The 25,112-nt window shown below is 38.9% G+C and overlaps 1 protein-coding gene across 5 annotated transcripts in view; it reads right to left on the bottom strand.

Annotated features, from left to right (window-relative positions):
* Positions 1 to 13,139: 13,139 nt before the first annotated feature.
* LOC139142204 (NADPH oxidase 4-like) overlaps positions 13,140 to 25,112 on the bottom strand; it is a 66,182-nt gene continuing 54,209 nt past the window's right edge. For all 5 annotated transcript variants that reach the window (XM_070712064.1, XM_070712068.1, XM_070712066.1 and 2 more), the window contains exons 14-18: positions 25,029 to 25,110; positions 19,534 to 19,653; positions 18,441 to 18,552; positions 14,690 to 14,859; positions 13,140 to 14,126 (exon numbers count right to left, since the gene is read on the bottom strand). In XM_070712064.1, coding sequence (XP_070568165.1) covers positions 14,006 to 14,126; positions 14,690 to 14,859; positions 18,441 to 18,552; positions 19,534 to 19,653; positions 25,029 to 25,110 — 605 coding nt within the window. In that variant the 3' untranslated portion in view covers positions 13,140 to 14,005. The remainder of the gene's footprint in view (positions 14,127 to 14,689; positions 14,860 to 18,440; positions 18,553 to 19,533; positions 19,654 to 25,028; positions 25,111 to 25,112) is intronic.

Below are 25,112 nucleotides of genomic sequence, written 5' to 3'. Positions count from 1 at the left end.
ACCCTTAACTGTTAGATTTCCCAATAAAGCACAAAATCAAACAGCAATGTGTATTTGGGAAAAGAAAGAGATTTCAGGAAATAACTCATCAGCGGTTACAGTGACTTGTAAATGGACAATGACATCAATTCACGGCAATATGACCATTTCAGAAAAAGATGAAAATAAAATGAGAATGAAGTTCTATATAAATGGTATTATACGTGACCTTTTAACACATATTGAAAGAAATGGAGCCGGCCACCGTCAGCTGTAAAACTCATTCACTTTTAAAAACACCTCTTGTAATGTCAAAATGAAAGGAAAACACCATCATAATCCATTTGATTTCAACCTGCTTTGTCCATGTTGCGTGACGTCAGAGTTTTGGCTTTTTGTCCACATACTGTTGCAATGATCCTTTGCAGTGTTAATCTCGAAATACGAATTTAACTTTCAATTGTTTTCTCTAACTTTTTAGATATATATTACAACTTTCTTTACCAGTACAGAGTAAATTTTACGCGGAAGCAAGTGACTCTCGAAACGAGACGACAATTATTAAACAGGTTGAGAATAGCGGTAGTTAGCCAGCACAGGATATAAGATTTCATCTCCGTAGTAACAATGACAAATTATCCACGAGATCATCACATTCTAGCTAGCCTAACTTTAGTTTTATTGCAGTAGCTCGGAGTATGTTGATCAAAATTAGCGCATGCGAATAAAAATTCTCTGCGTTTCGTTGTATTTGAGTTTCTGATTTTTGTTTTGAAATTCATCTTGAAATTTTAGTGATTTAGATGCTAAGGATGGTAATTTAGTTTTCCGTCGAGTTGTCTAGCATGCTTGCTTTTACAGTGTACACACTTCATCCAAGCCGTCGGACACAAAGCCAGCAACAGATGAGACCCCGGCTATAGTCACCAAGTAACGCGTTTACTCACATGTATGAATATTCATGAGGCGCTGGAGCCTGGCGTTTGAGATGTTGCCTGCACATCCCCTGGCGATATCGTCCCATACGTGTTGCTGTGTATCCTCACAGTGTCACCAACAGTGTTCTTATGACACCCCCCGGGTGACCCCCAGATGATATTATCGCAACAGTTGGGCAGTAACGAGAGCACGAGTAAACCAATAAAGATTCGACGTACGTGTTCACACGTTCATCGCCTGGTTATTATCTGAAATTATGAACATGTCACTATCGAATCATCGGCTACCATATCAGTGATGCAGATTGAGGCCAAAACAAGAGAAAAAAGATAGATATATTTCGTGTGATAAATTTCCCGATAATATCATGATACGTCGGTTGAATACATCCAGTGTTTATTATTCACTGAGATCCTGACCCTGTCCAGATTAACGGACTCATTGTCGAAGGGTGGTGAATATGAGACTCTAGCATGGTGTTGTGCCCTTAAGCAAGGCACTTTACTCCTCACTGCTCCAATGGGTAATGGGTATCTCATCTTGTAATCAGGCGTTTGCCCGTTCGATGATCGAGAAATAATAACATAACCTTACGAAATTACCAATAAAAATCTTTTAGTCAAAATTTGGTATCAGACAATTAAGTTTCCCGATTTTTACCGACATTTGAGATTCAAAATGCAAATGGCCACAATCGCCGTGTTTACTCTATGCCTGTGAAAATTGTATTTCCTCCATGAGCTTTAAAATTAGCCCTGACCAAAAATAGTAGACCAAAAATATATTTTAGTATTTGTCCCCGAGGCATATTTTACCTGAAAGCAAACTCTAAAATAGACGTACTCTCCGGTATATTTTTACTCTTTGCCGATGTAAATAAACGATAGATTCGGATAAACCCGCTCGTTCACCTTCTGATGTAGAGATTTCACTCACGATTAGGAAATTCATGTATGCGATGACGTCCCTCTGGCCTGAATCCTGCATTGCAAATGGATGATAAGAATGACATGGTATTGCAGACGTGTTCATCCTTCACACGACATGAACGATGAGTGGTGCGCCAGACAAAGGACATTACGCTTTGACCAAGAGCGAGAAAAGTGCCCTAAATGTCGTTTTACAAATTTGTACACATTTAACACGATTGCAACTAATTTGGAGTCTGAATTGGATAATTATATTTTTCAAATTTCTAAAAAGTGTAGGTGCCCTATAGCTGAATCTTGCAGTATGCAAATTATTCATAAAAAACAAGTGCATGCTTAAAGAGAAAAGCAGATGAGCTTACAGTTGCAGACTGAACCGACATTTGATAATCCAATTATCCCAAATTAGTTCCAATTTATACACAACAGAATAGGGTCATCTCTAGAACCTACATATCATATGTAAGGCTATCTGATGATCGGTCGTAAAAGTGAACCAAAAATTGCATACGCAAATTTCACAATTTTTTATCAAATCCTAATGCACTTAGCTCTAGTAACCATAATCATAATGAAATTTGAAGCCTATCTAAAAACTGCTCTCGGGGAAATGACAATTTCTTGACAACTGGACCAACTCTGGATAAGTGAGAAGAAACTCCGCATGCTAAAAATCCAAAACACACAGGACATCGGACGTCGTGTAACAGACTACGAATCCATCGAACAATAACCAAACTAACAAGTTCAACGTCTTAAGGGGAGTCTCCACCATATTTAAGCCTTAAAACAGGCTTTGTGGCATCTTACCGAAGCAAAGACGGTAGGTGACAACCATTTTTTTATGATTTCTTGACTAGCCCCTATGGTTATCAGAGAGGATCGTCGCTATACGCAGTTTAAAATTTTGTAGTTTTGGACATTCGGCATCACAACAGCTATTATTTGTACATTCGTGAATTTGATTCTATCTCTCTGTATGTACGTAATGAGTTCTTTTATAGACATGCCCTGGACCGATTAATTGTTGTCGACAGGACATTGTGCTATAGAGTACATATGTGAGTAAATTTGTTTATGATAAGATCCGATAGGGCCGTCGCGCGGCCATATTGTTATAAAATTTTTCATGTCCGGAGCTATTACACAATCATGACTCCACCGATTTCGTTCGAACTTGGCACGAGTACAGTGAACAATAAAATACATAATGCACGTCAATTTATCTCTAGAACAAGATCTTATTAAGTTGACTCGAAGCCGTTTCGTCACTGCAACATTGTTCATGTCCGCAGCCATTGCAGTGTCTACTTTAATTTGTACAAACATTGAGCAAGTGTGATGCTCAACAATATTATTTCATTTCATGATCCAACATGACCGCCACTCAATTTTGTTGGAAAAAGTTTTCATGTCTGGAGACATTACATAGACATGTCTCATCTGATTTTGTGCATACAATGTATTGTAAGATACATAGTTTTTGTGTATCAAGATATTTTGCGATATGATCCACTATGGCTGCCAGGAGGGCATTTTGTTAAGAAATATTCCATGTCCAGAGTCAATACACATATACTCCCGGACAGGTTTCATTTGCACTTGGCAAAATATCAAAGTACCATGGCTTACATGTATACAATCATTGGTTCATGATGAAATTCAAGAAGTCCACCAAGCAGCCATTTGGTATGATGTTTTTACTCTAAACAACATGCCACAATTGATTTCCTCCAAACTTTGCGCAAGTGTAACACACAGTCACATACATTTGAATGTCACTTTGTTTTTGCGATAATCAAAATGAACTTATCTGAGTGACATGCTATGAAAATTAATTTTAGAATATTGAGAGATACAAACGGCATGAAATCTATGTAATATAGATACTTGTCAACCATAATTTGTCGACAACTATTGATGACGAACTACCAACGGGGACTGTGTCATTGACGATGACTTGATACGTATACCGATATTTTACACTTCTTGATGTGGATGGTTACTGTTGATTGTATGAATCCAAAGCGATAAGATGCAGATTGTTTTGGACAGGGTAAAGTAAAAGTTAACTATACTTCAAGAATTAATGGAGGAAATGTGACCTAATTTTACGAGCGAACAAACAGATGAAGCCGACAATGCTACGTCCTCTGCAATTAGCTCCAGATTCGCGGGTACGCATGACTGTACTGCTTGGTGACACTGTCTCCCCCCTCCCCCGCCCGCCCACGTACAATCTAAAAGAATTGACAGAATAACCCAAAAGACTTCAAAGTCATCGACCTCCGCAATATTTGCGGTGTTGCGACGCTGCCACTCTTTCGAAATGGAGCCGTAAAGGGGATTTTTGCCGATTAGAATAGCGGATTTAAGACCACAAATTGAACAAACATACATTCTCTTTTATGTTAGATGGAAAATTGCGGAATTCCACAAACAAGTTATCGCCCCTCTGTATGTAATCTCTATAACCAACAACTCGATCCACAAGAGGTCTTAATTATCCCTTTACGGGGATTTTGCTTTAGATGATGGAATATTATTTACAGTTTATAACATTGAAAATTGCTATAATTTCCAGTAAGTGACGCTTAGCTGGCCATGCCATATTAAACTTTTGTGTCCACCTCGTTGACTATTAATCTTTGTTTAAATAATCAATAAAAATTACAATTTTCGTTTCGGATTAATTCACGTGTCAATCATTTTCTTCATGGGGCGCATATGCGCACGTGTACCTAGATGGTTACAGAATTCAGTTTGTCATATTGATAGGAAAATTTGAAGGGTTCGAGCTTCCCCGTCCGAGGCCTGCAAAGTGTTTTTAAACGGTTCACCACAAGTAGTTCACGGAGCGACCAGCGAGCACACTGCGCGGCGCGGTGTTTGTTTAAAAAATCAGTACATCTTGAGCAAATGTCAACAGCTTGTATTTCAAGGTTCATCAAATATTCGAGCATTGCAGAAGGGTGTACAGTTGCTCGGGCTGATAAGAAGAAATGTAAATTTGAAGACAGCTGAGCCGGCGCTGCCTTTATCGGTCGGAGTTTAACTTTAATATTTTCTAGCGGTGTCTCTTTGCACTATCTCAATTGGTATGAAAAAAAACCGCCAAACACGATTTGAATGCAGGATGTACTGTTTCGCACTCTTCACCGTTTTCAAAAGATTTCCACGCCAGCTTGGCAAACCAAAGGTTACAGTGGATCAAATACAGCATTCGAAACAAGCCGGCACATCACCTTAAGCCCAAATAGGTTTAACTTTTGATAGACTTTAACCGTATTTTTGTTCTCTCTGTAACATGCAATTTTTCGTCGTACTCCCAAATTATATCAAAATATAGTGGGTTATCCTCGTCAGCTCATTCTGTATATAAATAATGCCTTGTGTTATTTTTGAGAGCTAAAAATTCATTGACGACCACCGATATCATCGCATTTTATTTAATCAATAATGTACCCCTCCCGGCCCATATTGGACGAAAGCAACTTTGCACGACATAATGTACGAGGTTAGGCGGAGCCGAGTACATTTTTGAGTGTAAAGCTCTCTTAAGTCTATTATGGGCCGGCAGGGGGTATTTTATAGTTCTGGCGATGCCGGTGAATTGTGTAGATGAAGAAAACATCTGGGCCACAATGTTGGTTAATCGGATACATTCAATAATCTGAGGGTATGACGTCAGAAATTTCACTTGTATTGACAAAGCTATAATATAATAGTGTATTTACACAATTCATCGTCTTTGTTTGGCTACAACTTTGTATAATAAGCAATAAGGAGTGAAACAATGACTAACCATGTCTTACTAAGACTCTTAGCTATATTCTAGCACATGCTTTGAACCTTGGGACTTACCGCCCGACCTGGTGCGATAAGAAAAGCATTGCCCTTTGTCATTTCGGATAAAATGGGCCTGTGTAAAGACCTTAGGGGGTACTGCTGACCTGAACAGCATCGAATCAAAGGAACTCTTCATTTACACTTAAAGATTTCGGCCTGCCGTGTCGAGAATCCAAAACCTGTGTATTCTTGAATTCTTGAAATCCAGTCACTCTTTGAGCGATGCTGAGCTTGGAACAAATTTCAATTTTGCAAAATATTACCCAAACATTCTGCAAACCAGTTTCGACTGTTGGAATGGAGATTGAATACACATTGTTCTTAATATCAAAGATTTAAAATAGAAAGAGAACTTGTCTGCTTCATATCAGTACCGTCGAATGTTAATAGATGAAGATAGTATGCGCCTCTAAAGTGAAATACTTAAACTTTTGCTCAAACTTTCCTCAAGGAATCTTTCAACCATTCTCTTTCAAAATAAAGAATAAAAACAGGGGTTACCGTGCAAATTTTGGTACTAGAGACACACATTACCCAAGACTCACCGATATTTGAAACTGAAAATGGCTGCCATCCCTTCGTTAACCCTATGGAGAAAAAGAATTTTTTCGATTATCACAAAAACCAAGACGGTGAAAGTTTTTCTTTCTCCAGCCGCATTCTACCTTAACTGCACTTTCTCTGTTTTCCACCTTCTATACATACTAATACCATTTAATGATCACTGCCCATCGTCGTAATATTCTAATCCGTTTCCCGCCGTGAACAATGAACCAGCATAAACGCCAGATCAATTTCTATGCAGATAAATACAAATGTACACCAATTAATCACAATTCCAGTTATTGCAATGCGAAATTTCCTTTTCTTTTTGTGTTGTCCTGTAGGTCATCAGTTGCATTTATGAACCCCTAAAGAAAAAGTGGGATTCCATGCTGCATTATATAATGCATGCAGAATCTTTTCATGACGAAACATTAAAGGGGAAAGTCATTTTAGTGCTTTTGTTGGTGTCCCGTTTTGAATAATATGAATGAGTTCAACATCCTCATTTTCAGTTGCGGTTTAGCTATTTCGAACATTTTTCATCTTTTTTAAGTATTCAATGAGGTAAAAAGGTTGATAAATCTGTCTAGCCATGATTCTCCTAACCATTATTAATGGTTCAGCTGTTGTCTTCTGTATCGGGGGAATAATAATCCACTTCAGGAGGCAGTAACTTGCAAAGCTGATGCTCAATTCGCTGACGCAACGGGCGTGGCATTCAGGCCTAGGGGCAATGCTCGCTACGGTGTAAATTACTCTCCCGAGGTTATTGAATGAAAGCTGTTTGCCGATTTCTCGTCTGGTGTAAACCAATATTTTTTCAGTGATGGAAGTTAATTAAATTTTGGATTTGTTCTTTGTCGCGGAGGGGGTGGGGGATGGGGTGACAGGGATTACTTCAGTATTCTGAAATAGTACATTCTCAAAACCTTTTGGGGGGACGCTGGGTTTTAGCAAGGGTGTTAAATTTATTGTTAATTTACATAAATTTACATGTTATGTTTTGCACATTACATGCATTTTATTGCAATCAACGCAGATAAAAGTGATGCGAGAGGCAAATATAATGTACCTTACAACAAAGGCATCTGCAGAGTAAATGTCGTAGTAATTGTGAAAAACAAGCTGTGATAAAGAAGACAGGCCAGTCGACAAAATACTCCAGTGTTCCCAGTTTAAAGGGAGGTGGTCATCGGAATAGCGCATGTGCGACTTTGTTGTTTACAAACAATACATTTCATGCACTATATATAGATGCATCATGTCAACATAGCTGTAACATTTAAAGTTTATGATGTACGTTGTGACAAACATTTTTTAACTTTTATCAATCGCCAACGTGCCTTGGACACAGTGTTTATATTGGCAATAGGGGTCCCTAGCGACCTTAAGCGCAGTTCCGATGACTGCCTCCCTTAGAGGTAGCATACACCTCTGGGACAGATATTTTGACTCCCAAACTTTACAATTCTTTTCTGATCGACTACTTGTGGGGGCTCATTTTAAAGCTCTTGCAGCAAAATTTTTTAGTATACCAGTTTTTCGTTTTTACCATATTAGTTTTCGACAACTTTATTTTTTCCATAGAGGTAACACAGGGATGGCGGCCATTTTGAATTTCAAATATTGGTAAATGTTAGGTAATTTGTTTCTCTGGTTCTAAACTTGCGCTGTGACTCCTGATTTTTATTTTTTATTTGATAAGAGTATGGTTGAAAGTTCCAAATAGGAAAGTCTGAGTAAAAGATTAAGTCTTTCACTTTCAGGCACGAACTACCTTAAAGGGATATAGTCGTCGGAACTGCGCTCAAAGGTCGTATGGGACCCATACGACCCATAGCAACAATGTATTCAAGGCACAATGGTGATTGATTACAGTTAAAACATGTCTGTCATAATCTATCATCGTATAATTTAAATGTTGCAGCTATGATGATGAGGTGCATCTTGATATCGTGCACGAAATACATTGTTTGTAAACAAGGAACTCGCACAGGCGCAGTTCCGACGACTATATCCCTTTAATAACGATAATTTATTCAAGGTAGCAAGCACTATAGTAAATGTTAGTTGAAGAAACTGAATTTATTTGTTGCACTGCCTGGTAGTAGTTTTTTGGTGGGAAAAATGACTAAAGATCCCGTCCACAATTTGTCGAAAAAACACAGCTTTTGGCCGCAAGGTTGCCCTCTTCCCATATTCGTTTCTTAAGGTAGTTCTCGCCTCGAAAGTGAAAGATTTAAACTTTTGCTCAAACTTTCCTTGATGAATCTTTCAACCATTCTCGTTCAAAATCAAGAATAAAAATCTGGGCTCACCGTGCAAATTTTGGTACTAGAGATACAAATTACCCAAGATTTACCGATATTTGAAAATTCAAAATGGCCGCCATTCCTGTGTTAACTCTAAGGAGAAAAATAAAATTTTCGAATTTCGAAATACTAAGCAGGTAAAAAGTTTTCTTACACCAAGAGCTTTAAAATAAACCCCACAAATGGTAGATCAGAAGAGAATTGCAAAAGTTTGAGGGTCCAAATTTGTGTACCCGAGGTGCGTTTCTACAATTAACATCTGATCTACCACTTGTGGGTGTTCATTTACAGCTCTTGGAGAGAGAAAAACTTTAACCGTCTTAGTTTTTTCGAAAATCCGAAATATCGTTTTCCTCTATAGAGGTAACACAGGGATAGCGGACATTTTGAATTTCAAATATCTCAAAAAGTTGGGCAAAATTTGCACGTTGACCCCGATTTTTATTGTTATTTTGGTAAGAGTATGGTTAGAAGATTCGTTCAGGAAAGTTTGAGCTAAAGTTGAAGTCTTTCACTTTCGAGGCGCATACTACCTTAACTCTTGCACTGTTCCCCAACGGATGATGTTTTAACATTAGTTCAAGCTACAACCTTTCAGTCAAACTGATAACAGAACGTTTCTGAAGCAGTTCTTCTCCCTGTGCACCAACCGAGCTTGAGAACGAAACTCTCTCCGCCATTAATACGGAAAAACACACTGACAGCCTGCCATGAAGAAATCTAGTGCCAACACCTTCCATGGATACGCCAATCTGGGACATTGTTGAGACTTGATATATTGGATCTGTTTGATTACGTGCTATAATACCTACTGCAAAGCTGCAGCCTATTATGCATAACCTTTAGATACAAAATGTCTGTAAAGTCTGTCTACAGTAATATTTATATAGTTTTTATACACATGTATGTTGGCGATATATAATGAAATAACCTTTACTTAATACTGAAATAGTGGCAGCATCATATGCGACATGCACTAAGATATAGCAAAAATATTAATGTCCATCATGAAAAAAAAGGAAGGGGGTATCAAACCAAGTGTTGGCCCTTCGACTTTTGAAAGTGCGGAGGGTGAGACCCTCTCGCTTCCTAATATGCCACTAGATTACCGACAAGTTTATGCTCCATTATTTAATCTTACAGTAAGTCTGTGTGCATGTGTTGCTGCTGTGTCACAGAGCGCACGCTGGTTGACCTGTGATTTTGAAAACAACAGTTATTCGTTTTTCCGTTTGCCATTCTTACACGTTTGACCGATTCAATGTTATTTTGGGGTTTTTTTGGCGCAAAAATGTATATTTGAGAGCCATTTCGGTTTTTGATCGGCGGTGAATTTACAGTAAACGTATCATGATTGGCTTACAAAAGGCAGAAAGAGCTACATAAACGCGTGGTCATTTCATATTTAGTCACGTGACTCGTAAAAATCGCAATAAATCACGGGAGAGATTGTGTGGCATTAATTCATCACAGCATTTAGGAGCAACGTGTATGCAACAGACTGCAGCGCATTGAATAAATCACAGGCAAGGCTATTAGAGAGACACAATGCCGCTGTACCAAATGCATAAAACATGACGTAATTTTTTCCTTATACGCAGTATTTTATGTGCACAGGTTTTACAATCACTAAAGTAAAAGATCTACAAAATTTAATATTGATGACATCGTTTCGCTTCGACGGTAATTAATAGTAATGTTTTCGCGAATTATGCCCTGCTGACGAAACTGAGATTAATTCAGGGCATTTCTTTGGTTTTAAGGGATGGGAAAACAAACTTTGCCAAATAAAATTTGATTCAACTGCCAAACGAGCGGCATTATTGATAAAATTTCTGTTTCCCTGATAGTTTGTGTCTTCAAATGATGATGCTGTTCTTTGTAACCTATGTAGGGGAGTTTCTCTCCATAATGCCATTGACACATAAAATACCGCATAACTATCTCATAAATACCGACATGTGCACACGTGTTCAAATATATTACCTCCACTTACGCCATTACAAAAATTGAATGGAAAAGGCGGTACGCATTCTATATTGATGCTCCAGATTCTCGTCGATTTGTTGCGGTTGTCGTCTGTTAAAATTCCATTAACTGTAACTTCTGGTGTATTTTCAGATTTTCTTTTGTTCGTAAAAACACTTTCTCATGCCTCTTACCAAAAATTATGCCCCAATGCTGGTGTTCCACTTGCATAACCCAGTATGTTTGTTATGGTCAGTGTTGTTTTTGACAACCGATTTAAGGTAGAATGCGCCTCGGGGACAGATATTCGGACTCTCAAACTTATACAATTCTTTTCTGATCTACCACTTGTAGGGTTTCATCTCAGCGAAAGAAAACTTTGTCTTTATTTTTCGAAAATCGAAAATTCTATTTTTTCTTCAGAGTTAACACGGGGATGGCGGCCATTTTAAATGTGAAATATTGCTAAATTTTAGGTTATTTGTTTCTCTATTACCAAACTTTGCACGGTGACCCTGCTTTTTGTTCATGATTCGGCGAAAGAAAGGTTGAACGCATCATTGAGGAAAGTTTGAGCAAAAGTTCAAATCTTTCAATTTCGAGGCGCGTATTAAGTGCGGACTGAAATTCATTTTTGGGAGGAAAATATGTTCCTGTTTAATGGTAACATTGTATAAAGTTAAAATTACTGCTCCCTAACAGTCGAAGATTTTCGCACTTGTGGAATTTTTTCGTATACTAAGTGGCGTTCTTGTGGACTGATTTAAATTTTGGCGAGAACAGAAAATATGACTGGCGCACGGGCGAATGTTTTTGTTTTCTGCATGCGATGTCTCCATGTGTTTGTGAGAAACCTATCGTGAGAGTTTCTAGTAATAACAGGGCTTGATTCGATTCAAACTTGAACGAGAGTGTACGTCTCAGGATTAGACGCAACGAGACGACGCCCAGCTGCCGACAGTATAACAGCCATTTTTGTCATTTAGCATCGATGCAGCCAGGGCTCTAGGCTCAGTAAGGCCAGCGGCAGTAGAGTCTTCCGGTCATACGTCATTTTGTTTCTGGCGTTGAGCTACAAAGGTAGCTCCATGGTTTCTGGCGATCGTTGATTTATCGATTCCCGAGGAAATCAATCACGGACGCCGGTACCATCTGATTACTAGGTGTTGCAAACAAACATTGGGAAGCTGTCCACTTATCATTCTTGTGGTGCAACATTCAACAAACAGACGACAGCAGTGCGCGCCTTCCCGGGCAACGCCTGATATCTCTTGTCGCGTGCTATGGGACGACGAAATGTTAAACGTTACGTAGAATTGCAGCACGCGGTCTTTACCATTGAGTGTATTTCAATTTTAATTGAAGAAAATGCGTTACATCGACACCTGTGTTATACTTTGCTGCTCTCGCATAATAAAGAGCAAATAGTCCCCGTTTTTTGTTAAATCGGCAATCTGTGTGGCCAAACTGTCAGGGGCAGATCTCCTCGGTATGCAAATTGCTTTTATAAAATCATATATACAATGCATCGATCGCATATTCACCGATGTCAGTTCTTTACTGTCACTCAAGGACTGTGTAATCACCGCAATGTTTATAGAGAAAACTTAGGGACCAGCTGTGCGCCACAAAGTACTGTCAGTTAGCGGGAACAGTGGTTGCCCGAAACTGAGTAGTAACACATTCTTGCGTCATAACTATAATCTTTTGCCGATAGTTAGGATTAAACAGAAACATGCGAAGAGGATTAATTGTGATCATATGATTGCTCCGTTCTCAGCGATCTTTTGTTTTCTGAAAAGAGTGCGACAACCGTGCTCCCCTTTTGATCCGGGTACTAATGTAAGTATAGTATAGTTTGACGTGCAAAACTTGTAGGCTGTCATCGGCAATTTGCGATAATTGGATAGTTGAATTGTTCAAATTTATCAAAAGTGTTAGGTGCTCTGTAGCTGAAAGTTAAAATATTGCAAATTACCCACAAATACGAGTGTACCGCAAGAAAAGAAAGGCATATGAGCTTACATTTGCAGATAATAGTAATACCAACATAAATACACTATCCAATTACTCCAAATTAGTTCCAATCGTGTTCAGTGTAGTTTCAGAGAAGACGAACATAAGAAAACATGAGAAAGCATGAACATGGATATAAGAAAATTGACACAAAAGATTTCTTTTGCAAATCTCTTCATCATTTGAACAAATAGGCAGTAAAACTTTCCTACGAATCCTCCTTAGAAATTTGCAAGCAAGAAGAAAAAGTGGAAAAATTAGCAACAAAATTGTGCACATGAGAAAATCTTATGAAAACATCCCTACAAACCTAGACAAAGTTTCAAAGCGATCATGCGTCAGATGAGAAGTCTTATACATACATACGTACATACATACATACATACATACATACATACATACATACATACATACATACATACATACATACATAGTTTCTAAACTATAAAGAATTATTACAGTTATATAGAAACACTAAATTCCTGTGCAGAGCTTATCCTATTCTATCAACCATTAAAGCTATTTCTGTTTGAATTGGGGGAAACCTATTATACAAAGAGTTGAAGTAAGATTACATAAAAAACACAAGGCGTCATAGCTCTTTAGAATGGCCATATACACCATTTAATTACAATACTAGTTTTGAAAGTACATAAGTTTAGAATGGTTGTAGGTAAAGAATTGCAAAATCCAACACTAGAAAACTCATTGGTAGAAAATTAAAATACAATAAACTATTAGTCATAGAAAATTATATCTAAAAAGGTTTTTAAGTTTTTAAAAGCTATCTATCAAATATATTATATTTCAGTAGAAAAGTTTGGTAAACCTAAACATCTCGATATATGTTTTCATCAACGTTGCCCTTGGCAAAGGGAGAACGACATCATGCAAGTAAAGAAAACGCGATTGTTACTCAAATGTGCTTTTCCGGTCAAAACGATTCCCTTTCTTTCGCTTCATAAGCCATAATCCTGTACTTTTGATATTCTTTCAATGAGTGGTATGTCATTGGCGGTTGGCGACGGTTCGTACGATAGAGCTAGGATTGTGAGTTGTCAGCGAAGGCAGACTAAACTCGGGCAAAAACGTTCAGCATAACTGGTAAGCGGTTAGTGTTGCCGGAGTGTGAGGTAGGTCGCGCTGTACTTGCTGGAGAAATTGGGCATTCCGTCAACTTTTCTTCTGAAATAGCTGCATAGGTCAAACTTTCAGGGCAGCGCTGCAGACCTGCTTTATAGCAAGGTGTGGCTTTTTCATCGTACAATTGGAAGCAAATATTAGTTTGAAACTCAACATGCCAGGATGTTCTTTTCAGTAAACACTGTCGATGTCTGCCGTTGGTTACCGACAGCGTGTGGAGCAAAACCAAGGCTTCATCATCCAATCGGACAACACTTTGTAAATGTCCCTCTACAGTCGGCATCTCGCTGATGAATCCCGCCAAAATCCCTACTTCGTCCTCATCTAGCAAAAGCTTTCCTTGTGGTAAACAAATCTTGTGTTGTACTTATTCCTCTGGTTGCATCGCTTGTGTACCGACCTCGATAAGCTCCTCGGCCCACATACAAACACACCGACCTCTGACCTGTGACGTAATACATTTTCACTTTAATTTACGGTATTGCAGTTTAAAAATATTGTTTTAAGTCCTGGTTACACATTCTCTGCAGATCCTGAAAATCTGATCATTGCAACTGACTGTGCGAAATAAGCTGCTGAAATATCACTTCTGCATTTGTGAAGAATATACTGATCCGAAAGGGGAAGGAAGCAGGTTATATTTTAAGTGTATGACATGCATGCATGTGTGCATGTATGTTGCATGTATATGTGTATGCCTGTTTTTTCATATATATATATATATATATATATATATATTATATATATATATATATATATATATATATATATATATATTATATATAAAAATATTATGTATAAATGTGTATGTATGTATGTATGTGTGTGTGTATGGTATTGGGAAATGACGTACTCTGAAGACCAAAAGGTCAACATTGTCGTTTATCAACCTTTGATACAATTAAGTACTTAACATTTGCCTTGTATAATGACATAATATAATTTTTTTCACGTTATTGAGTCGTCGTCACAAAAGAGATGCTAAACGTCGACTTCGTTGTCACTTACCGTTGATGAAACTTGGCAATCTCCTTGAAAACGGCTTTCCATCTAGGCCTGCCGACGGTTATCCTATGGAATGGGTATTCGCTGTAGGGTACAATGTTTTCTTCGTTCATGTTTTCTTGCGTAGAATAAAGTTCAACGTTGAAGAAATCGGGTTTATTAGATTCCCAGAGCTGTTGGCGATACAAAAATGTATTTTACTCAAGAGTTGTCCTCATAGATGCACACGCATACATGTATGAGTGATCACTGATGTCAATATCAATCTTGAGAGCGCCCTTGTACCAGACACGTATAGGTTCTATGGGACGTTTTGCACAAGAATTATGTCATAAAACAGTTTCACCATTTTGGACAGTACATTTTAGTTATTCTATATTATCGCCCAAACATGCGACTATCTATCTGAGGGAAGGTGACCGTTTGCCCTTCTTTCGTCGGGCAAACGGTCTCCTGTGACCGTGTGCCCTTTTTTCGTCGGGCAAACGGTCTCCTGTGACCGTGTGCCCTTTTTTCATCGGGCAAACGGTCTCCTGCCCTGAGGGTACACTGTCCGATGTTTGGGCTGTTTTATTATATGCCTCTCTTACTTAATTTTCCCTCAAAATTTTTGGTTTACATGCAAATGACAATTGTATGTTTTATTTCCATGTTAGTTAGACAAAATCTGTTGAAAAAATAGAATGATTATCATTATCGAACGGCGCATTGATATATTTAAAATCACTGTTATGCGGTTTATCGATTTTTTTTGCATAATTTTGTAAAAACAGCATATCCTATGTAAAACATGTAATTTTATCATTTTCAAATCCCGAAGTTGTCAGGCTGAAAGTAGTTCCGGTTCACTTTCAGTCAAATGATGACTATGCGGCCAGCGACGTCATCAACGAGTTAACATTGCATCCTATGGAGAGCGCGACATTCGATATACCAGGCATGTAATAATTAGAGGTTCTTACCAAATATCGCCTGTTCCTGTGTTGTATCAGCATTCGTGTCATTTGTGCTGCGTCAGGCACGAGACGAAGTCGACTTCGTCTTGTGTCTGACGCAGCACAAATGACACGAATGCTGATACGACGCAAGGAACAGGCAATATTGGGTAATAACCGATTTGTCATATACCTATGCTCGGAATTTCACTAATACTTACGAAAAACACTTAAATTTTGAGGCTTTACTTTATTACGCCTTGCGCATAAATATCGAAATATTTGTGTGAACAGGTTTCATTCATAAACTGTAACAAGAAGTCAACATCACGCGCGACGCTGAGAGTCCTCCATATCTCAATGAAGTCCAAGTAGAAAGACACCGAGATTCAAAAATTGTCGTACACGGGGAACTTTTACAGTGCAATGTGCTGTTACAATTGTAACCGATCACAAACTGTCCTTTGCTTTACATGTAAATCTCTCCTGATTTCGATCGCGCTCGATCGTCGTACGGCACAGAAATAAGTCGCCATTTTGTCTGTTTACACCGAGAGTTGCCACGTCAACAGGTGTCGTGTGCGCAACATCGCTATCACACCACGCGTTCGCTACCTGTTTGGAGGTAGACCGTGGCCGTGCCGTGCGAACGAGAGAAAGTTTGCCAGAGCTTGTCTCAAAAAATACAAGAACTTTAACAGAAAAGCCATCGGAAAACATTACAAGACTCAACATATTATTTCCGTATTTAGCAACCCGAAATACCCTTGTTCCTCAAAGCCCTTCAAATCATTACAACTTCGCTGATGTTATTATATACAACTATCAACGCCTGTTAGGGCTAAATCGTTGCGAAAAGCGCCGCCCGTATGAATTTTGTGGCGAAGTGTAAACGAAGTTTTAGTTTGCTCACAGTTTTACGTGGGCGACATCGCTTCGCAGGCGAAGAGCGGCAGCCATTTTGTTTGTTTACCATCAAATTGAAAATTTAGTTCGGGAATATTCCAAAACCGATGACGTTTATCGTGCATATCTCGACGTTTACCGTGAAATATCGCAGCTGATATTTTGCGGTAAACGTCACTAGGATGAGGCGATATGTACATGGGTATATGATAACGATTATTACATGTATACACCTGCGTCTGTAACCTATGGGGTTTCGTCGTACGGTAAGTTTCGGTATAGAGGACGTGGTGTCCAATAACTTTGACGGGAGTACAATAACTTTAAGCTCAGGAGTTATTGGACGCTATTTGACCTTTGACTGTATAACACCTTTACGTCAACATGATTTTACACTTACAAAAAAATATACTTCGAAACATTCAGTACTTCACGCAGTGAATTATGGTCATTTCAAAACATGTAAATTTGAGTGAAATTATGCCACTGACCTACAAATTTTACCATGTGCACTGTGCTGCGAGGGTTAAATTTTCGTTCTATGCGATATGCGGACCGTGTAAGCTCACAGCGGATTCGCTGAACGCGTTCCCAGTCTGCTCGCGCTCGTTCAGTGCAGTGCGCAACGGACATACTAAAAACGCCCTAATTTCGACTTTATTTTTGAGGTAAAATTGGACTAAAAAGGTGTGTGCGATATACGAGGACATAAATCCCGGTATTTTGTGAATAACATTTGGCTGGCGGAGGTACGGAAACGTTTACACTCATACGCTATGTGTTATCGCAAGAAAGTAATTTACAAAAAAAAATACCGCAATTATACGGTGTCGCTCAAATTTAATAATAATAATAATAATAATAATCAGAATTGGTATATACCAGTATGGGTTACCAATGATCAACAATAAATGTTGTTTTCTATCTGTTCAGTGGAGGAAAATTCTACGTTGATGTTATGACAATGATTTCTGCACAGTACAACCAGAAAAACGACAAGAAATATTTAAACCAGAAAAACAAGAATGACAAACGTAATTAAGGTCTAACTTTAGGTACTGGAGGTCAACTTTAGCAACATGCATATCAGAAACAAGCCCCTCTTAGTTTAGTATAAACGGTCTTCCCCATCTACTGTCTATGGTTGCAGCTGGTCTGTTAATATGTAACAGTTCATAAACAATGACAGGAAATGAAGATCAGTGGAGTTTGCCTGTTTCTCAATGGCATGCCTCCTGTACATTTGCAGGATTTCACTTTTTCTTACCTCATTTGCACATTTTTGACACTGATGTGTTCATTTGAACAATTTACATCTCAACCCCTGCATCTACCTGTACACCAAATACTGAGATGGTAGCTTTGGCGGTATGGGAGCCTTTGTGTGTGACGGACATACATCCGCACATACCCACAAATATACAGACATGCAAATCAGATGCAAATGAACTGATTCAGCTCATAACCTCACATTGTAAACCAAATGTGAGCTAAAAACATATTAATTTTTAGTTCAAAAAGACAAAATTATGCGAGAGCTTTAATTGGGTACGGTGTAGATAAGGCTGCCGAAACAATTTGATAGCAATCTATTACGCAAAGGCTCGATGCATTCCAGTGGTTATTTAAAGTTTTATTACCCGTCGCAAAATACGGTTTTATGCGGTGTAACCGTGTTGTTCGTCTTCTCAGAGGGAAGTCAGCTATGAATATTGATAAAAAATGCCGCTTACATTTTTATCAGTGGCGTGTTTAGCCAATGAAGATATCACACATGGCCACACTAACAAATCGGATAGGACCGCTTGTAGTCTTTACTAATAGCACACCACATTGTCCTATACCGAAATCGATGCATGGGTTTTCTGAAAAAGACAAAGTTTGATTGAAAGATTCAAGATCACTTTGCCTACCTTCGTATGGAGTTCCACTATAAGATCGGAGAACCACTGAAAGCAAGCAATATCTCGGCATATCCATATAAAATATATTCGGCGAAGCTTTTTGGTGTCATCTGTGTTGTACCTGGGCGAGAGATGGAGAGCTATCGATTATAAGAAGAACAAGTAAAGGCTTGTTCGAAACCATGTAACGCCGCAGTGTTTAATTTAATGTAGCCCTCTGTCAATTAAGGTAGTGTGCACCTCGAAAGTGAAAGATTTAAACTTTTTCTCAAAACTTTCCGCAATGAAACTTTCAGCTATAAGCTTACTAAATCAAAAAAAAATCGGGGGTCACCGTGCAAATTTTGTTACCAGAGAAAAAAGAACCCACATTTGCCGATCTTTAAAATTCAAAATGGCCGCCATTCCTGTGTTAACTCTATTGAGAAAACTAAATTTTCGATTTTCGAAAACTAAGTCGGTGAAAAGTTGTCTTACACCAAGAGCTTCGGGTATGTGTCTAGTGGCACGACAATTTGAAACAATGATAGCAAAACGTGATATTTAATATATTCAAAATATACCTCTTACGATAACAAAGGCCTCATTACTTTTGACGTTTGCGGTTTTTTTGTGAATTTCTCACTAAAAATTGAACACCATCCGCACAATTGTGAAAATGGTGCGACAAAATAACAATTCGGTGACTCCATAAGCTCAATGGTCGCCTGGCTAGAAGCGAACTTTTCAGATAAGGGAATTCAATGGCGCCAGAAAAGCAAATACCGCCGATGTAGTTTTATGACTTTATCATTTACATGAAACCAAAGGGGGATCCCAGCTGGCGATTACGGTCGTGTTTCTGACGTATTAAACTGCTCTTTACAATACTGGCATATATTGTTGCGTCAAATTTGCCAACTGTGTATTGGGTAATGCAAACACGATTTCTGGCTGAGAGACGTAACCTTTATGTCAGAGAATAATTCGAGTGTGAACAGTTCCTCTCAAATGTGGGCTTGAAGAGTTTTATCCCTGCGTCACTTGGTGGAAAAATATTGTATGCGCCAGCAGTCAGTTGGTGTCCCGATCACCTTTGGGTTCCACGTTATCGGCATCTTACCTGAGTTTGTTTAAGGCTGCAGCAAATGGTGTCACGCCAACCCCGCCCGCGATGCAGACACTCACTCCAAATTCAAAGATATCCTGACTTGGACTCCCGAAAGGCCCATCGATGTACATTCTGCGTGTCAGAATGAAGTCAATTTAGTAAAACATGTGCATATTTATATTGTGGATGTATATAGTACCATGTCTTTTATACTTATGATTGCGTACGCCACGCGTCAGCTGTGGCTTATTTTATAACTCAGTAAGAAAGTAAATAGCCAATAATTGATTCTGTAGGATATACTACCATTTACAATAACGGGGAAAAGTACATTAACACTCATTGAGGTGGTTGACCAAGTTACCCAAACATGCGTCCAACAGAGGCGCTCATCTCTGTATGTGGTTAATTCACTGTGCAGGTAAAAGCATCTAGATCCTGGTAAGCGTTTCAGGGTGTGTGGTAAAATTTCTTAGCAGCGTTAAATTTTGGCGATTTTCGTGATGATGGCTCGGGCGCCAAATATCACAATTGCAAGCAAGTAGTCTGCGCGTAGCGTTGGCTGTACCACGGTCCTTTTGTGGAGGGACCGTGGCTGTACTAGCATATTGAACAACTATGACCTGGTTATGAGGACTAGGGCACCCGTTTAGTCACCCCACAGACAGTCGAGTTTCTCGACTCTCTATGGTTACCCAAAGTGGCCGTGCGTATATCCCGGCCTACAGCCTCTGGAAATAGCGTTGTACACTTCTGGTAAACGCACGGTCCCGAATGGAAAGGGACGCTATAGCCCTCATTACCAGGTCATAGGTCATTCATAACACAGCGTACGCTCAATATGTTCCATGTTAATGTTTGTGAAGTGTTTTGATGTACCTGCAGCGCAACATTGCCAACAATACATTGTGAGAAATTTGCGTGGCGAGTTCTCCGTGGCACTGGCAGTAAGAATAGTGTCAATTTCTTCAATCGACTAATCTATCTTCTCGCCACATTACGTTTTCTGATGAATCGTGACTAGGAATGAGCAATGTGACGAGTAATAAAAATCTTTATTACATCACGATCACGCCATCACATGGAAGGACCGTGATTACATGCCTCATAATTCGATGGCGTCACGCGACCCACAGTGGGCCGCAAAGCAACCATTTGACTGAAACTCGCCTGGAACTAATTTTCAAGCACGTAACAGTGATTCAAATGATTGTATATTCAAATGCCATTCAATGGCGAAAATCCTTTCATTTTTTTCAAGCATTTTCGTCTTAGGTGAGAATCAAACATGCTATTGTCAACTGCAAATCAAACCAAATAGTCTGTATGAAAATCATTTACGAATAAAGGGAATATGTGCCCAAGTCAGGTGACCATTTGCCCTATGACAAATGATCTCCTACCACGAAAAGCCAATTTAAAATATCGCCAATGGACGCAATAGGCGTTTTTTGAATGGCGCGCGGCGGGCTCGTCTTGTTACTAGATATCATAGATGCGGTAAGCGGAAGTTTAGCAGTCGCTATATTTGTATCGTTATTCTACTGGAGATCGAAATACGGGACACTTTTGTCGGAAGGTGTTGGAGCCTTGGAATAAATTAATGGCCGTCAAAAGAGGCTCCGTCTCTCAAGGCTGCAACTGTTGACAGGAGAGAAGCAGCAACAAACACATTCTCTCCGACAATCTGAGAACGAAATGTTCTGTTGTTAGGATTGGCGACATGATGACATCAACAGAGTTTACGAACAAGCGGCAATATTAAAGGGATACCGTCGTCGGAACTGCGCTCAAAGGTCGTATGGGACCCATACGACCAATGTAAACACTGTATCCAAGGTTCGATGACGATTGATGAAATTTAAAACATGTCTGTCATAATCTACATCGTATCATTTAAATGTTGCAGCCATGATGATGAGTTGCATCTAGATATCGTGCACGAAATGCATTGTTTATAAACAAGAAACTCGCATATGCGCAGTTCCGAAGATTGTTTCCCTTTAAAAGCAACCCTATATCGTTGTTTGTTCACGGCAACTGTGCCGAACACAAAACACTAAAATTTGGCCAAAATTCTGCGTGACTTCTAAACATGAGAAAAAAAAACTTTACAGTTGGAGGTCATCAATATGGGAGGTCGGATTCTTCTGACCTCCACGAATTCATAACCGACTACTGACAAAAAGGTCTGAATGACAACGTTACTCGGAATTCAAAATCCGAGTCAGAATCGGCTCTAAAAGCCGGACAAATTTCTGGGACTGCACGTGGCCTTCAAACAATATTATAACACACCTCAACCGCAGTCTGTGTTCTGATTCGTCAAATGAAAGCCACGTGGGATGCGTTCTTTTTGTGCTGATGCACGTAAATGATGTTATCAGGCATCAGTTGTCGGAACTGTTGCCTGCCAGGCCGACAACTGATTCCCGCTAATTTACAAAACGAAATTTGCGCAAGCGCGAACGGGAATGTAAACAAAGATGTCGTCTGCGGCCGAGAGAAATGATAGTCGAGAAATTTCTCGGTTTATACTATTTTCTGAAGAAAAACTGAATATTCTGGTTTCCAACAAGGACTCGAAACGGACAAAACTGATAATCAAAGGTGGATTGAACGTTTTGCAGAAGTATTGCGACGCTGTCGGGAAAAACTTCATTCTTGCGTAACCACTCAAACCCCCGTTTTGTGTATGGAACGAATCTTAACCATGACTGTGAATGAGCTGTGTTATAAACACATATTGGCTGGCCATGAGGGTAACAGCACGCCTGTAACTCCCAAAAACAGACTCCACCTTCATTATCATGAAAACTACAATCCATCTTTCCATCGATTAGCTAATTATGCATCGACTAATATGACGGGCAAGGAGTACGGAGACACGAATGTGATTAAAGGTATACAGTCACCTGTAATCTAAATATGCCCATATATGGTCAAAGGATCGTTCCTTGGTATTCAAAATGCCCATGTGAGGGTGCTGTTTTTAAAAAGTGGCCACCCGCTTAAATCTGTGATTGGTTAGATTTTCTCTTTCCATGGTAACTGTGGCAAAATTGGAACAGATGACAGTATACCTTTAAGGTAAGTGCGACGAATTCGGACGCGCACACGCTTTAGAACGTTTCTGCGCAGATTTAACTCCAGCCTGCCGCAAATGGGTTATTTTGTAGCGCATGTATTTAACATCACCTGTCATTGTTGAAATTGCGCTTTTACCTAAATTTTTGACCCAGTCTCTTAGAAATACATGTGACCTATAACCTTGTCATATTTTGACCCCCTAGGAAGCTGGTTTTTATTCAATATGAGCGAAAAATTAACATTTCTCTCCTATTTACATGGTGCATATTACCCATTCACCTGGAGATATTGTAAAAGTAGCGTGGTGACACCCTTTTATTAAAATGTTAACTAAATGGTATTATATCAGGATGTTATTCGCCAAGTTTGGTCAAAATGACACCATTCAAAGCGACAGGAAGAAAGTTCGAAAATTATGTAATGATATAATTTCGATATCGTCATTTTGTAATCGATACTTATGTTAAAATTTCTTTACAAACATCATGAAAACTATACATTCGATGGATATGGATCTTAAGTCTTGGTATTTATTAAAATTAACTCATTAGCTAAGCGTTTTATAATTGCTTTCTTTAGTTTAAGTGAATTATATCATTTTTATTTATTTCTAACGACGCCATTTTAACGTCCGTTTCCATGGAAACGAGCATGGTGACCCCCATTTTTTATTTCATTTTTGCACTTGCACAACTTCCAAGAATATTTGTGCAAAGTTTCAAGAAAATGACACCACAACCTAATTTTGACGTAATTCGTAGTACTTCACCTTAACAATAATATTATATAGGGCTCAGCCCTTGGTGTCGCGCCAGGGTTAAGATTGGCAATGTTATTTGTATTGATTCATGATAAAATGTAATTAATTGTTACTTCATAAACGTATATATGACAACTATGCCCAGTTTCCCTCTGATGAAAGCAGTTCACGTACGTACACGCGCGGACGTCAAACCCTGCAGCAGTGCAGGTAGGCCTATAGATTTTCTGTAACGTGTAAAAATTTTGGACAAAATTGGCAAGTTTTACATTGATAACAGCCTATGGCGTTAAACAAGGGACGTATCATGCAATCATTATCATTGCAATGGTAACCGCACTGCCCAACTTCCACTTGCAAGCTGAAAACTATAGCGTTCCGTCTAAAAACTGGCAATTTTGAATTTAACTATTGACACTGGGGGCGCTTTTCTAAATTCAATCCCAGCATTCTTTGCGTATGCCACCGTTTATATGCGCGACTGTTTTCTCCCTTTGTCTATATTAACGATATTCAGTATGAGTGACAAGGTGCATAATAACATTTACTGGCTAATAAAAGAGGTATATTTAATAAATGGCATGTTATATAATAATAATTTGTTTCGTATTTGTTTATTTACGAGTACTCAAAAAAAACATGGCGGCGCCACGAAAGAAGGGTACACTTCCGGTTACTCGCAAAGTATATTATGAATAAGCGCATGCGTAGTCAGTAAGCCGCTGGCGCGACTAATATCACGGATTACAAGTGAAAAACTATTATGGATCAGGCAGCATTCGGGACGCGCGAACTTAACGGGCTGCGAGCGACAAACTGACCGTCGACGACGGACTAAAGTTTTTCAGTTCCGCGTTATTGCAAGCGAAACCATAAAATGTTTCTATTAAAGGTACGAAGCTCCTGCCAGGAACAAAGCAATGCAGAGTTGTGTTTGTTGGGATAATAAAATAAATTGTTTGTTGGGATTACAAGTGGAGTGCACTGTTCTTCAATGTATGCAAGTTTGCTTTCCATTGCAAAATTATTTTCGCCGGTCTACGAACGCACTAGCGAATCTCTCAAGCATTTTTTAATCATCTATTACAAAGAGCTGTCAGGTAGCCGTGTAAGTGCGAGGAAAAAACAGCACACTACAAACAAAATGACAAAGGGCACGAGAGCAAAGACTATCGGCATAAAACAAAGAGTCGGGCGCTTAAAATAAAATTCTTTGTTTGCCGTCCGCGTGCTGTTAGGTTTTCAGAGAAAATTAAGAAAACAAACACGACGTTAACACTATTACAAATAAAAATATTATTTTTCCAAAAAGAACCAAATAAAATTGAGCTTATGTTAGAACGCTTGTATTTTCCAAAAAGAACCAAATAAAATTGAGCTTATGTTAAAACGCTTGTGTTTTTTGTCTGTGCTTGTTTTTTCCCTGGCTGGCTGGCTAGTAGCTTTTCAAAAATCCACGGACGGTAAACAAAGAATTTTCTTTAAATGGCCTTGTACCATAAACACCAAACACACATGCCTTGAATACACAAATAAATCAAATTTGCATTTCATCAGCATAACAATGGAAATGTAACACTTGTTGCCATTATATATATTAAATTTCCCGCAAACAATGGGGACGAAAAAATAATATCTATGCAAAATGTTGACTTACTTTGGAAATTTTCGAGTCTTTTCATGTTTTTGAATTTCTTGTGTTGTTTCAGTCGTCGCGTCGAATAATTCTTGTAACTGAACT

The sequence above is a fragment of the Ptychodera flava genome, chromosome 10 (assembly GCF_041260155.1).
Source record: "Ptychodera flava strain L36383 chromosome 10, AS_Pfla_20210202, whole genome shotgun sequence".
NCBI lineage: Eukaryota > Metazoa > Hemichordata > Enteropneusta > Ptychoderidae > Ptychodera > Ptychodera flava.
This window is presented reverse-complemented; position numbering and strand designations above follow the sequence as displayed.